At 39.2% G+C, this 13,716-nt stretch overlaps 1 protein-coding gene across 4 annotated transcripts in view; it reads left to right on the plus strand.

Annotated features, from left to right (window-relative positions):
- The window catches only part of cerk (ceramide kinase), a 48,933-nt gene extending 35,447 nt beyond the window's left edge, over positions 1 to 13,486 (plus strand). For all 4 annotated transcript variants that reach the window (XM_037981309.1, XM_037981308.1, XM_037981310.1 and 1 more), the window contains 5 exons: positions 1,174 to 1,279; positions 1,716 to 1,786; positions 5,387 to 5,592; positions 9,217 to 9,416; positions 13,375 to 13,486. In XM_037981309.1, coding sequence (XP_037837237.1) covers positions 1,174 to 1,279; positions 1,716 to 1,786; positions 5,387 to 5,592; positions 9,217 to 9,416; positions 13,375 to 13,426 — 635 coding nt within the window. In that variant the 3' untranslated portion in view covers positions 13,427 to 13,486. The remainder of the gene's footprint in view (positions 1 to 1,173; positions 1,280 to 1,715; positions 1,787 to 5,386; positions 5,593 to 9,216; positions 9,417 to 13,374) is intronic.
- Positions 13,487 to 13,716: the final 230 nt, after the last annotated feature.

A 13,716-nucleotide genomic window follows, 5' to 3' on the forward strand; every position in this document is an offset into this window, starting at 1 on the left:
TCCAGTGGTTCATGAAATTTATTGTCAACAGACATCAGAGGCACATCTGGGTAACTTAACTGACTAACCTTTGGAGTCAACCTACTTTAAACTGATAATCAAATGTTAGCAAACAGAAAAAAGGCTATAAGGCAGTCAGTTTTACAGAATTTGAGCTACAGTTTGGTGTGGTAGTAGCTGAGAGTCATCCCCAACCAGTGGTGGAAATTAAAAATTTTGACAAATTTTTTTACCAGCCACTCAAATATTTTACCAGCCACTATTTTATGTTGTGACAAAAAGTTATTTCATATGATGATGATGATCGAGGTGAGTGGAAGCAGTTGTGGTGCAACTGCAAATTGCAAAAGTTACCAGTGGGAACCAAATATTTCAGCTGTCTGAAATAATCTGTTCCCCCTCTAAAACATGGGACAAAAATAATTTACCAACAACTCCTTAACCGTGTTTATTCCTCTGTATTATGATATTATTAGCACATTTAATTCCTAAAAGAATGATGTTTTTTTGTTTTTTTAATGAGAAATATTTGCCCCAACAATTCTGTTAATAGATAAGTCATTATTTATTTTAATTATTAATTGTTTTTGTCAACACGTTGTCTATATTGTCCATAACAGAGTCTATCTATCTATCTATCGCACTAGCAAAACGGTGGGTTAACTTCGCCAAAACAAGTTGTTTGACCTTTCACGGTCTCCGTAGTTCCCTTGCAGCGCGAGCACAGCGTGGCGGTAACGAGCGTTGAACATGAACGCGCGCTTTTTGCCGCGTACGCGGCACGGAGACGCAGGGGGAACTGTATCTGATAGGGGAACGCGGCTCAACGTAACAGCTGCAACTCGAGCACATTGCTGCCCCCTATATGTCAGGAGGACAAATAACACCTTTTCTGTTCAAATTGCCAACCCGCCACAGAGGCGTGTTTGTTGATCAAATTCACTTCAAATATTTACCCGCATTTTGCCGGTGGCGGGTGCTAATTTCCACCCCTGTCCCCAACACATACTTCAAGCGTTAATACATTGATTGAGATCTTTATACAATGGGCAAAATGCCATCCTTCAAGACATGCTATTTTCATGTTACTTCCAACTTGTTGGAGAATAATTTGCATTAACTTATAAAAACACTAACATTTGGGATTTTTGTTTTGTTTTTTTTTGGTCACAGGAATAAAAACCTTTCTGTGTCATAACCTGTATGAAGGCAGCATCTCTTTCCTCCCTGCCGGGGACAACGTGGGACATCCCAGAGATAAGCAGCCATGTCGATCTGGGTAAATGAAGCCTCAGATATTAAAGCTTTTCAGCTGTATTATACTAAACCTTAACTCATCCGATGCCTTCAATAGGAGCATTGCATTTTCCAGAGCTTATATGAAAAGCTAAATCACTGAGGCCTGAAAGCCCATTTAGTCTCATTTAAAAAGCTCCTGACTAAGTGCTGTGCTGTTTGATATTCTCGACACAGACATCATTTACATTTGTTATGGGATCTGAAAACCATTATTCTATGATATAACTTCTTTTGCATAAAAACGTATGTGAATCTGCTCCAAAAGACTCCTTTGTAGCTGCTGACAAAAGTGCTAAAATGTAAATATTTAAGTTTAAAATGGGCTGAATGTATTTGAGTTTAATGAATCATAAGAGTGCGTTACAGCTACAGTGATGTTTTAATGATTGTGAAACAAGGTTACGCTGGTATTTCAGGTGCCGCGTCTGTCAGCACTCAAAGGACGAGCACAACGAGATGTCAGGAGAGAAAGAGAAGCCTGGTGACGGTACGAGTTCATTATTTAAAATATGCCTCGTTAATTACAAGGAGAAGCCTATTTCTCATTCCTCTACCTTGTTATCTGCTTCTCTCTCCATGTTGACACAACTGGTGTTAAAAATGAGCGTTTTCACAGGGTTTAGTTTGAGATTATAGACAAAAAAAACAAAAAGAAAAGAAAAACCCGACATAGGCCGACTTTCTGCATATGGCTGATCACATAAAACTGGGAAGATTTGCATTTTTTCACCATTTTTTGGGGGGGAAGATTAAAAACTCGAGTTGGATGGAGTGTAAATAACGGAGTCATTATATCCGTCACAAACTTTGTCATTTTTCACTCCATGTTTTTTCTTTTCTTCCTGCAGTGTGTTGAAAATTCCTAATGAGGTATTGATGAGAGAATATGCTCTGATTTTAGTGACATTGCACAACCCCCCNCACCGTGCGCCCTGCTGGAACGTCTTCAGAGCTAAATGTTTCTGCAATAATGTTTGTAGCAAAATATCTAATAAAACACTGGGCAGATTGTAATAAAACTATCAGAAAGTATTTATTGGATGCACACCTACAACTGATTTACCTTTGGAGTCAACTCTATGCAAGATGGCTACCTCAAGCCAACTGACTTTTCAAAAAAAAAAGACAAAAACTAAGTTATTTTACAGATATTTTGCTAAAACTTGGTATGGTAGTAGCTGAGACTGATCCCCAAGCACTGAGATTGTACAAGATCTTTGGAGTGAACTCTGTTAGCAAAATATGTGATAAACCACAGAAGAGATTTCTATGAAACCTTCAGGAAATGACCATCGGATGTACGTCTGCAACTTCTGAAGCCGATTTAAGATGTCTGCCACATCCAGCTGACCTTGCAAAACACAAAAATGGCTCCAAATTAGTCAGTTTTACAGATATTGAGCTAAGATTTGACGTGGTAGTAGCTGACAGTCGTTCACAGCACATACTCTGAGCATGAGCTGTCACGTAACGTTATTTTTTAGGTTTGACCAAAACGGCTACATATCTTGTCTCATCACCATAAGAGAACCTTGAAATCTGGAATGCCGGGCTTTTAAATTTTCCTTAATGATTAGATTATTCCCTGCTTGATAAAGTCACCCGTTTCCCAACAGAACCAGAACCTTTCTGCCCACTCAGCTTAGATTCGAAGACCTCTTCTTCTTCTTTTTGTTTGTCTTTGACCAAACGCTTTATTATCTGCAGCGCTCACATCAGCACAAACCTCTGGTGGGAAATAAAGTACAGACTCCTGCATGCACTGAAGCTTTATGTGTGTGTTTCTTTCTTTAATTAGTGTTAAATTTGAGATTTTCCATCTTCGCCTTGCTGCAGATTCCTATAGCGTGTGTGTTTATTTGGCTGGATAAATATGACAGTGAGCAGAACCTGTGTGTGTGTGTGTGTGTGTTCTGTGTGACAGCCTCCCACTAATCAGGATTTTTTTTTTTTTTTTTTGCTTCTGCCAGCTCTGTCAGGGGGGTTGCTGCACGCCGGTGCTGCCGTTTGTTTTGTGTTTTTGTTTTTTTTTTTTGTTCTCTGCTGAGGGAAATCTCAGACAACTGCTAAATCAATGAGGCACGACACACTCCCTCTCTGCAAATGAGCCAGTCTGCTCAGCAAAAACAAATACTCGTTTGGAAACATTCTCCTAATGCACAGCCGACGGTCCACAGTTGGTCGTGTTGTGTTTAGATTTTTGTCTTTTTTTTAAGGAGTAGCTTTAATCACAGCTACCCAATTACAATATTTGTTGGTTTTTTATGTCGCCTCGATGGGCTTATCATTGGTTTGCGTTATCACCTTTAAGTTTGTTTTGCAAAATGAAAAGGTAATGAATCGTTTTTGCTTTCTCAGATCGCATAATTGTCCCTCTGAGGTGCTCATAAAAGCTAATTTGGACGCGTGTGATCCCTTTTTGCACCCTGTTGACGAGCGGAGGCAGTCCCGCGGGTCCAAGCGCCGCGTCTTTGATTCGACTTTGCAAAAACAGCCGCTAATCTCCGAGGAACGGGGCGGTGATTTGTGAAGTGCAGTCGTCGCACATCTGTCCACCTCGTGAGCTTTTACCCAAACTGGAGAAATCAGTCTAAATCCTGAGTGCTTAATGACTTCGCTGAAATGTGCTGATGAAGCTAAAAGGGAACAGGCGTGCAAACAAGTAGAACAAATGAGCAGCACACAAGCTAAAATTAGCAAAACAAGCTGAAAGCTAAAAGCATGGAAGAGTGGCTAAAAGCTAAAGGCAGCAGAAAGGAGAACAGATGCTAAAATTGGCAAAGCAGATACTAAAGCTAAAACTAAACAGTTGCCAAAATGAGCAAAATAGGAGCTAAAAGCTAAACAAAGCAGAAAAAAATCTGTAGGTTTTGTTTTATTAAATCTTTATCTAGCATTCCTTCAAGGAATTCATATTGCCTGCTAACCAGCATGCCAAGATTAAAAAAAAGCCTTAGAATAGTCTGTTTGCACTCAAATTATTTGGTGAGAATGACTCTCGGCAACTACCACACCAAATCTTAAATCTGTAAGAATAACTGCGTTGTAGCCATTGTTGGGTTTTTAAGGTCGGAGGCCATATAAGATGAAGTGGAGTGAATTTTAAAAATAAGTTTGCTGCAGGAGTTTGAATGAAGTCTCTTTTTTGTATTTTTTTTCCTCCCTTCGTTTTGTGAAAGGACTTGCTCAGCACAACTGGATTTCTGCTGCACACTTTCCATTTTTCTCTGCATCAACAAGTAATTCTGGTCTGGAGTGTGCTCAAATAAAAGCGTTCGGTTTGTCTCCATCTGTGATTCGGTTTAAGGTTTTAAAAGCATTTAGGTTGACGGCGGCTGAGATCTGACAGCCAAACATTTACAGATTTTCCTGGATTAAATGTACATCGTGTAGCTCGGATATCAAAACGACTGGTTCAGTTCGGTTTTTTATTTTTCACTTGCCATTTTATTTAACTTCTGTGTGCATAAATATTATTAGAACTAGAACTCGTGATAAATGTCCTTATTGATCAACAAATTCTTAATTTCTTTTTTCCCCAAGTGAACTCAATCAACTCTTTAAAATTTACTGCAATGCCATTTTTATTTTTTTTTTATTTTTGTACTGCTGAAGGATAAACTTCTATCCTGTCCTCTAAATTAAGGAACAAATTTAAGCTTTCAAAACTGCTGCTTATAAATTTTTATACATGTTTTTGTCAATTTTTAGATATAGCAATCTGTATGTAATTAGATCACAAGATTCAGGTCAGTTTTGGTTTATTTTATTCTTAGAATAGTTCTTTTAACAATTTTTGTGGGTTTATTTGTAATTTAAAAACAACACGTGGTCTAACCTGCATATAAAAATGGCAAAAATAAGAGTTTCCATTAAGTTTGCAGAGCAGACAGATGCGTGAAATAAGTTTTTATAAGTCAGTAAATAGAATTAATGAAGGGCTTGTGTCATAAAGTGAGAAAAACATCACCAAGAACTGAAACCCAGACCTAAAAGAATAGAAACAAACCTAAACTGTGGCTTCAGGAGGGTTACCAGCAGTTTGTAAACTGATAAATTTGTGTTCTTCATCACTTCTGTATTTCAGACAGCAGCAGAGGATGGAAAACGGTTCAGGGCGAATTCATCGCCATCAATTCGGCCAGCATGAGCTGCGCGTGTCCCCGGTGTCCAAAGGGCCTGTCGCCCTTCGCTCACCTCGCCGACGGCACCACGGACCTGATCCTGGTCAGGAAGTGCTCCCGTCTGGACTTCTTCAGACACCTTCTTCGACACACCAACAAGCAGGACCAGGTAGGGTTTAAAACTGGGTTTGCAGATTAATCCAGATTGAAAAGAGCCTTTTAAATCCCCAAACAATATCCGAAACACTAAAAAACATTGCTTTAGAACGTGGTGTGTTAAGTCATGAACAAACAAACAGAAAGGCTGAGTTTACTAGCTTTGCTGACTCGGCTCAAACTCCTCGCCACGGCTCACTTTAGTTTAACACTCTCGCCCCTGTGCCTTCCCACGTGTCATAAATAACCTCCATTTGATGTGGAAAGGCACCAGTAGTCGCCGCAGCAGGGATGTGCCATGTGGGAAAACCATCCATACCAGAATAACGCCCCATTGGTGCAGCATAACCAACAAATACACGATTATTAGTTTTCATTAGCAGCTGCAGTAACAAACTATTGTCTAACTCTGACTTCCTGGTTTGAGTTCAAACACTGATCTTTTGGGAAAAGAAAAGAATAAATACAATTTATTTTATGTCCACTTTCATAATTTTCAGATATGACAAATTATAGTTTAGAGGCAAAGATTTGAAATAAAGAAATTCTGATAATAGTGGCGTTTTACTGCAGCCAGTTGAGCAGCAACACGTCTGTGATTCCCATAGACGTCAATCACAGACAGATTTACTAACTAATAGCTGACATTTTGTTTATTTTCTTCCTCCTTCAGCCGGTGTGTAAATACACTCAGTGAAGGTGAAGCAGATGCTGCTTGTAGAGAAATCACAAACTACCCTGACTGTGTTTTTTTTACCATTAACTGTTTTAGGAGGCTAGAATAGAACTGGGTTTTTGAATTTCTTCCGTTTTGAGATCCAGAGATGTTCAGAAAATTTTAAAGCCTCAAACTTTCAGGTCCAGCTAAGCAGAGGTTAAATAATTATTAAAACTTTTAAAAGGCTGATCCAAACCTACAAACTTCATTTTAAAAGTGCGTTCCAATAGATTAAATCATAAATGCGTGTGACTAAATAATGTGCGTGGCCAAGAATACAGTTTTGCAAGCCACAAACACAAAAACATTTGACAACATAGCGTGACCCCCCAACCACACACACACATTCACATTTTAAGTATTGCATTATCTGTGTTTAAGTCTGTCTGCCCAAATATATACAGTTATATATAAAAAGTTTAGCCAGACACAGCTTATCTATTCATCAGCTGATCATGTCTTTAAAACATCACTCCCAGAAATACACACAAACATCATAGATTCAACAGGATTTGTCTGAATTCTGATCAATTAATGGGAATTAAACACATATCAGGGCTCTCAAGTTTTGATCTGAGCTTGGAGTGGGAGTTTGAGCTGCTAGAAGTCGTTAGATGATGTCATCACCTAATTTGCATATTTGGTGATGTTGATCAGGCTGTAGGAGGGAGGAATATAAACGGTGGCAAGACAAAAAACGAGTAAAAAAAAACACTCAAAATATGTTTAGAAGCTTTTTGCGCCACTGTGGACACACAGTGGAGCAGGTCTCCTCTCTGCTGGGAGATTCACAGCTGTCAGTGGGCGGGGAAGTGGGCGGGGCTTACGACACGCTGCTGAATAAGTGCTTTCTCACATTTAGCCGCCAAAGTCACGAGATTTGTCGCTAGTCGCTTTAAAAAAATGCTAGAGGGATCTGAAAACTCTATAAATATAGCGTTAAAGTGACTAAAAGGCCATGTGCGTGTTTTTTTGGGGTGGGTTTTGCATGAGAAATACTAAGTGTGGCGTGTGAGGGCCAAATGCGGGACAAGGGACAGGGGGGGGGATAAATGCAGGACAGTTGGCAAGTATGCCACAACTGAAAACTCACCTGCTTTGTTGCAGTTTTGTGTCACAATCTAGTCTGTAACAGTCATAGCCCAGTGGCAGATGGTTTAAAAGCTTTCCAGTCTTGATTGTGTTCATTTTGCTGATCCAATGATAGGTCTCTCAGGTGACTTATGAGCCCAGTCTTTGGCGAGCTCCAGGTGGCAGATCAGTTTTGATTCCCTGACAGTGGTTTGTCAGAGATTTCAGAGTTTGACCCCTTTTTTATTGAAGTTACGTTTCAAAGACGACGCCGAATGAACTTTAAAGTTTTGTCGGATCCCCACCGCTTGCAAAAACATACATGGTAAGGATTAGCATATAGATTGAACGTGCCTTTTTCCACATATTCAAGTGTAGTGTCACGTGCTAGCATGGCTGTCTTTCCTCATTTTGACTCACATCTTTAGCTGTCAGATCTCTGAAGGAGAAAAATTATATAAAACAGACTCATTTGCTTTTTTTACGTACTAAAGATTGCAGTTGCTTTAATGTTAGCAGTTCACCGTTACCTTAAGGCTGCTGTTGCTAAATAACGTGTATCACACATCAATCCTACGAGTTGGGTGAGTCGATATCAGCATGTCCGTCCAACCAAGCAGAGAGGAGTGAGGAGCCTCTAAGCGTATTCATGGCCTTGTCAGAAAGCTTTTTAAGCAAACCGTCCAGCAGGAATGCAAAGCGGCCGCAGTCATAAAATATACCTGATGTGAAATAAATGGCTGTCACTCCGCTTTGAGGATGAGAAAAGAAGACGAGGAAAGGAAGGAGAAAAAAAAGGAGGAGGTGGAAAGAATAGAGAGAAAGTGGCTCCCCGTGAAGTAGGAGAAAAAAGTGCAGCAGACGGAGCCGCTCGCAGAGATGAAAGGGGATTTTTGACAAAATAATTTCTTTTCATCTCCCTTTTCTTCTCTTTACTCTTGCGAAGTTTACACAGTTCCATGGACCCCTGCGTCATTCGACCCCCTTTTCTTCTTCCGTCGCTTGCTTTGCATCCGTTGTCAGGAGCCGTTTCACTCTAAAGAACCAAGTCCACGTTTCCTCACTGAAAATGAGCCTGATGGCAATGATTGAGATAGACAAAAAGTTGTTTAATAGAAAATAAACTAAAAGATGATCATAGAAAAGTGTTAAAATATAAATGTGGACCAAGTTGAAGAGCAGAACCTGATCTAAGAGGAAATGGAAATAGAAAAAAATAATTTGTACAGCAGCTTTTCATCAATATTAGGGTTATTTTTAGTGTTTTAAAGTTAAATTGAGTTCACTTCAGGTATTTGATGTCATGTAGATAGCAAAATATCTCAAACAACTGGACAAATTTCAATTTAATCATTGGGTTTACATCAAGAACTTATTAACTGATGGAGTCAACTTATTTCAAGACCGTTGCCACAGAAACAGCTAAAACTCTGCTAGTTTTACAGATATTGAGCTAAAATTCGGTGTGGTAGTAGCTGAGAGTCATCCCCAAAACACACTGAGGACCAGCAGATAACAGAGATTTGTCCTTGGCTGCCCGCAAGGCTAATTTTTTATGTTTCAAACAGATTTTTAGTTCTAATTAATACCGTTTAGACCTGGTTGAACCTTTCTGTCTTGGTTCACATTTTAAGTGATGTCCTTAATGCGATGTTTAACATATATTACATTTGACACAATGTAAATAAACTGAAGCCACGTTTATTCAAACACTAAAATGCTAATTTCTCAAGGTAAACTTATCTTATTTAAAAACTGTAAAGAAAGGTGGTGGGTGATATGCATTCCTTTAAAGAAATGCTGAGCTTTTAAATTTCTTATGACAAAATAAACTTCTCCAACCTCCAGTTTGACCACTCGTTTGTGGAGGTCCACCGGGTGAGAAAGTTCAGTTTCCAGCCTCGACGCCACGAGCTCGCTTCGCCCGAGGAACAGAGCGAACATCTAAAGACGACGGGCTTTAATCCTAAAATCTCTGCCCAAACGAGCGCCGTCAGCAGCTGGAGCTGTGATGGAGAAATCCTGCATCAGGCCGCCATTCGAGTCAGGTAGGACCGAACGGAGATTTATAATCTGCTTCTTCAGAGACTTTTGTACAACACATAGATGACAATTAATCATTAATCTGAAATGTGACCTGGAAAGCAAACAATAGAAATGGTTGATAATATTTTTATGTGTCAGTTCTGTTAAAGTATCTCATAAAACACTGAAAGGATTTCTATGAAACTTTCAGGAAATAACCATTATTTGCACTTCTATAACTGATTAACTTTTAAAGTCAACCCAATGTAAGATGGCTGCAACAGCAAATTAACCTAAGAAGACACAAAAATGGCAATAATTAGGTCAATATTAGAGATATTGAGCTAAAATTTGGTGTGGTAGTAGCTGAGAGTCATTCACAGCACATACTCTGGGTAGAACCTTATTTTTTAAGTTTTGACCAAAACAGCTAAACTCCATTTGTCAAAATAAAATGCTCTCAGTCTAAAACTCTGACTGTTCAAGGAATGCTAGGCCTATTTCTTTTGAAATCAGTAATGATGGATGTTTTTTCATATGTAAGACTTCTGATGTGTTTTACACTAAAATAGCCGGACTGGTTGCTGAAGGAGAGGACATGTCTGTATTTCTTTTTTTCCATTTTATGAGTCTGGCAGTCACAAAGCATAAAGTCAGGCCAAATCACTCTCAGTACAGATAAGGACCAGCAAATGGCTTTGTATTAAAGCTCATAATATTGCACTGAAGCAGTAAAACGGAAACTTTTACAGCTCTTGCATCAGCACAGTCAAATATTTACAGTGAAGACTTTCTTTTTGGGGGTATTAAGCTGTAAACTTCAGCAGAAATTGCTTCCAAAGTTTCACGTTTCAAAGCCTAAGCAGAGACAGATTATATTCTGTACGCTCCACAGCTCTGAATCCACAGTTTACTGGAGTTAAACTCACAGCTACAACTTTTAGTCGCTACTTTTATCTTGAGTGAAACATCTGAAGAGCTGCTGAGAGGATTGTGGTGAGATTTGGAGCAGACATTTGTTATCCCAAATGGATGTCTTTGGTTTTTTTGTGGTTTGGAAACACTGACCCTTTCTGAACTGCTGTGAAAATCTGTTCAGACATTTATGTTTCTTAAAAGATATAATCCCTAAGACTTCAATGATCCCTGAGTTTTTATTTTGGTTTCATCACACGTTGAAGACATTCCTAAGAGCTGCAGATGTTCACAAAGTGAAACCAGGGATCTGGGTTATTTACGGTCCCCGAGCTCGTTTTTTTTTTTTTTTTTTTTTGCTGGGTCGCAAAGCATCAAATTTTGTTTAAATCTGATACAGGAATCAGTTGTAGCCAAGCTCAGAAAGGAATAATTCTGCCTTAGCTAATCAAACAGCTGCTCAGAGCACATTAGCCGGTTTGTCAACAGTTCAGTTTTAGCAGCGTCATGTTGAGAGGGTGAATCGTTGGTGAGATTTGAGTCATTCTCAAAAAACCAGAGACCCCAAGTTTGAGTCCCACACTGATTATACTTGTGTGCTTTTAGTAATCTCATCTAAATCTAGATCCCTGTCCGACTTCAATGTCTAAAATATATTTTTAGACCAAATTTAGCCTTGATTTCCAACCCAAAAATGCTCAATGTTGCCTAGTTTAAAGTCATGCCTTTCCTCTTTTTTTTGCTATTTATAACCTTTTACATTCCTTTAAATTTCCTAAAAATCTGCTCATTGGTTCATGAAATGTTTAAGTGACACACACACACACAACATTTTTGCCCACAGTCACCTTTCAGAGTTTAATAATAAAGGCTGACCTCTGCTCTGCTTGCTAAAGAAAATTCTTGCCCTTCTGCAGTTTTATTGACACCTAGACAACACTACACTGGTGAACTTTAGTTATTGTGAGCATTTTATCGAGCTCACAAGTACATCCAGTCACGAGTTTAAATTTTCGCTCTCGTAGCCGATCTTCTTCCAACATATTCAAAAGACAACATCTAAAGTGCATGTACTACACTGGTCACGCTTCACATCGGTCTTTTATTTTACAGATGACTGCTGAAGGAAAAGCGTCAAAGAGCTTGTGACGACAGTTTGTTTCAAAACAAATAATTTCCTGAAAGGTTGCATTTATAAAGATGCAAGGCTTCTACCTGACTGCAACAAAATGTCAACGAAACAAATATGGTTTGTAAGGAGAATGTAAATTAGGGAGAAAGTTGACTAAATTTAGATGAAATCTCAACGATATTTGTCTTGTTTTGTTCCGGTGCAGTCGAGTTTTTAGTCCAGGTTCAGCTGATTTCTTCCTGAACAATCAAAAATTCAGTCAGGCATCATTTTAAAACATTTTAAGCAACAGTTTTCTTATGTGTCAAGTGCGTTAAAACAACAAATGTACTGGTTTGCTTTACAGAAACTTAAAATGACCTAAAAACAGCATTCAGAAGTCTTGTCGGTTTAATATATAAAGGAAAGTAAATAATATTTCTGGGGTAGTTTTAGCTTCATGAAGCAGTTTGTGTTTGGTCAGACTTGGCTCCAGAAGTGTCCAGCCGTCTTTACACTGCGTACAATCTTGGTAACTGGGTGGAATTAGCACTCGTTATTCTGACTCCTAACCTCCCCCCCCCAATCCAATCCACACATCTGGAGCAGCACACCGCTTGATGCATCATTTATTTCATGCTCCATTGTACTTTGCCAATGATGCATGGCGCCGTAATGTTGCTAATTTAACGGCCCTCCCCATGTTAAAAGGCTACTCCCCTTTAATTAAAGCAGAAGTCCGTCCATTTATTGCTTCTTCCTCGCCGCTAATCGTTCTCGGAGCGAGCCAAGCGGAGTGTGGTTCAGATAATTAATGGTAAGAGCTCAGGCGAGACAGAAAAGTAAAAAGGGGTAAAGAGGAAAAAGAGAGAGCTTCACCTTTGGTTAAAAAGTGAAACTCGAAGCACAACGATGATGAACCAGAAGTTTAGTCAAGTCCAGTTTTTTATAAATAGATCCAATACATACTGATCTCTTTCTGGCAGTTAAAGAACATTTTGTGATTTTGTTTAAGGATTAAATGGTTAAAAAAAAGCTGAAGGCTAAGCAACATTCAGCATCATTACTTCCATTTCATCTGGTGTCTTCTTTTATCGTTCTTATACTTCAACTTTTATTACAGGCAGCTCTTTAAAAGTCTTTGTGCTTTCGACACAGTAAAGACTGTGAAAAAAGATGTTTGTATAATCTCTTGGCTGATTCTGGGCCAAAATTTACCGGGAGTTTGCGTAATTGTCGGCAAAAACTACAGCTCTTGAGCTCTGAAACTGCAAAAACCAAAACTGAAAAACGGACAGATTTTGATGAAAACTTTCAGGAAGTAATCATTGACCTACAAATTAACTTTTGGAGTCAACTTTGGCTGCAACTTGGTCAGTTTTACAGATGTGTGAAAAGTTGGTGTGGTAGTAGCTGAGAGTCGTTTACAACACTTACTCTTGAGTGTGACATTTGGCAATATTGCATGAGATTGTGTGTAACATTTTCGCCGTTATTTCTCAACATAAATCTTGGTCTAAAACTTGATATGCAGAATAATAGACCTTTATTGTCATTCTTATTATTGCCGACCTAAATTAAGTTGTCTGGAAGGAGATTTGTAAACATTTTCATCAGTTGTTGCTCTCTGTGAGCATGCCTCCTGTTCCTGTCAGAAGTAGTTGTTTGTTAAAGACCAGCAAAGAGTTGCCAAGATGGCTCCAGCTCCTTTTTTAGTTCTGAAGCCGAGGATTCTGGTCGCGGAGGCAGAAAGATCTGGTACTTAGTAAACACTGGTTCTGGTTGACCTCTGGAACTGGTTTTAGTGGCGAAATCCCCTTTAAAACCTGACCACTGTGGTGCCGTCCTGCTGCTTGGACAGTAAAGCCTCACCGAAATGATCTTCGTCATTAAATAATGTTTTTTTTATTCAAACTAAACGATGTATCGTGTGTGTGTGTGTGTTCTCTCCACAGTGTCCAGCACCAGCTGATTCGGCTGTTTGCTCGGGGTATCGAGGAGCAGTAAGGAGCTGCAGGGTGCAGCTCAACACTCCTGCCCACCATCGGTCCAGGAACTAAGCAGAGAGACGCAAAGAAAATAAACAACAATGGAAAAAGAGAAGATTTCCCAGGAAAATTATAGAAATGTTTGAATCCCAAAAGCTGGGACTGAATAATCTCCAAAAGATGGTTCTTCTGTTTGGAAACGTTTGGTGCAAAAGTGCCTCGTGGGACTTAAAGTAACAAAATGATATCCTTCAGACTGTTATTGGAACTGTGGCCTTATTCAAACGCAAATCTGTTTCTTTACGAAAC

Source organism: Kryptolebias marmoratus, linkage group LG18 (assembly GCF_001649575.2).
Source record: "Kryptolebias marmoratus isolate JLee-2015 linkage group LG18, ASM164957v2, whole genome shotgun sequence".
Classification (NCBI taxonomy): Eukaryota; Metazoa; Chordata; class Actinopteri; order Cyprinodontiformes; family Rivulidae; genus Kryptolebias; species Kryptolebias marmoratus.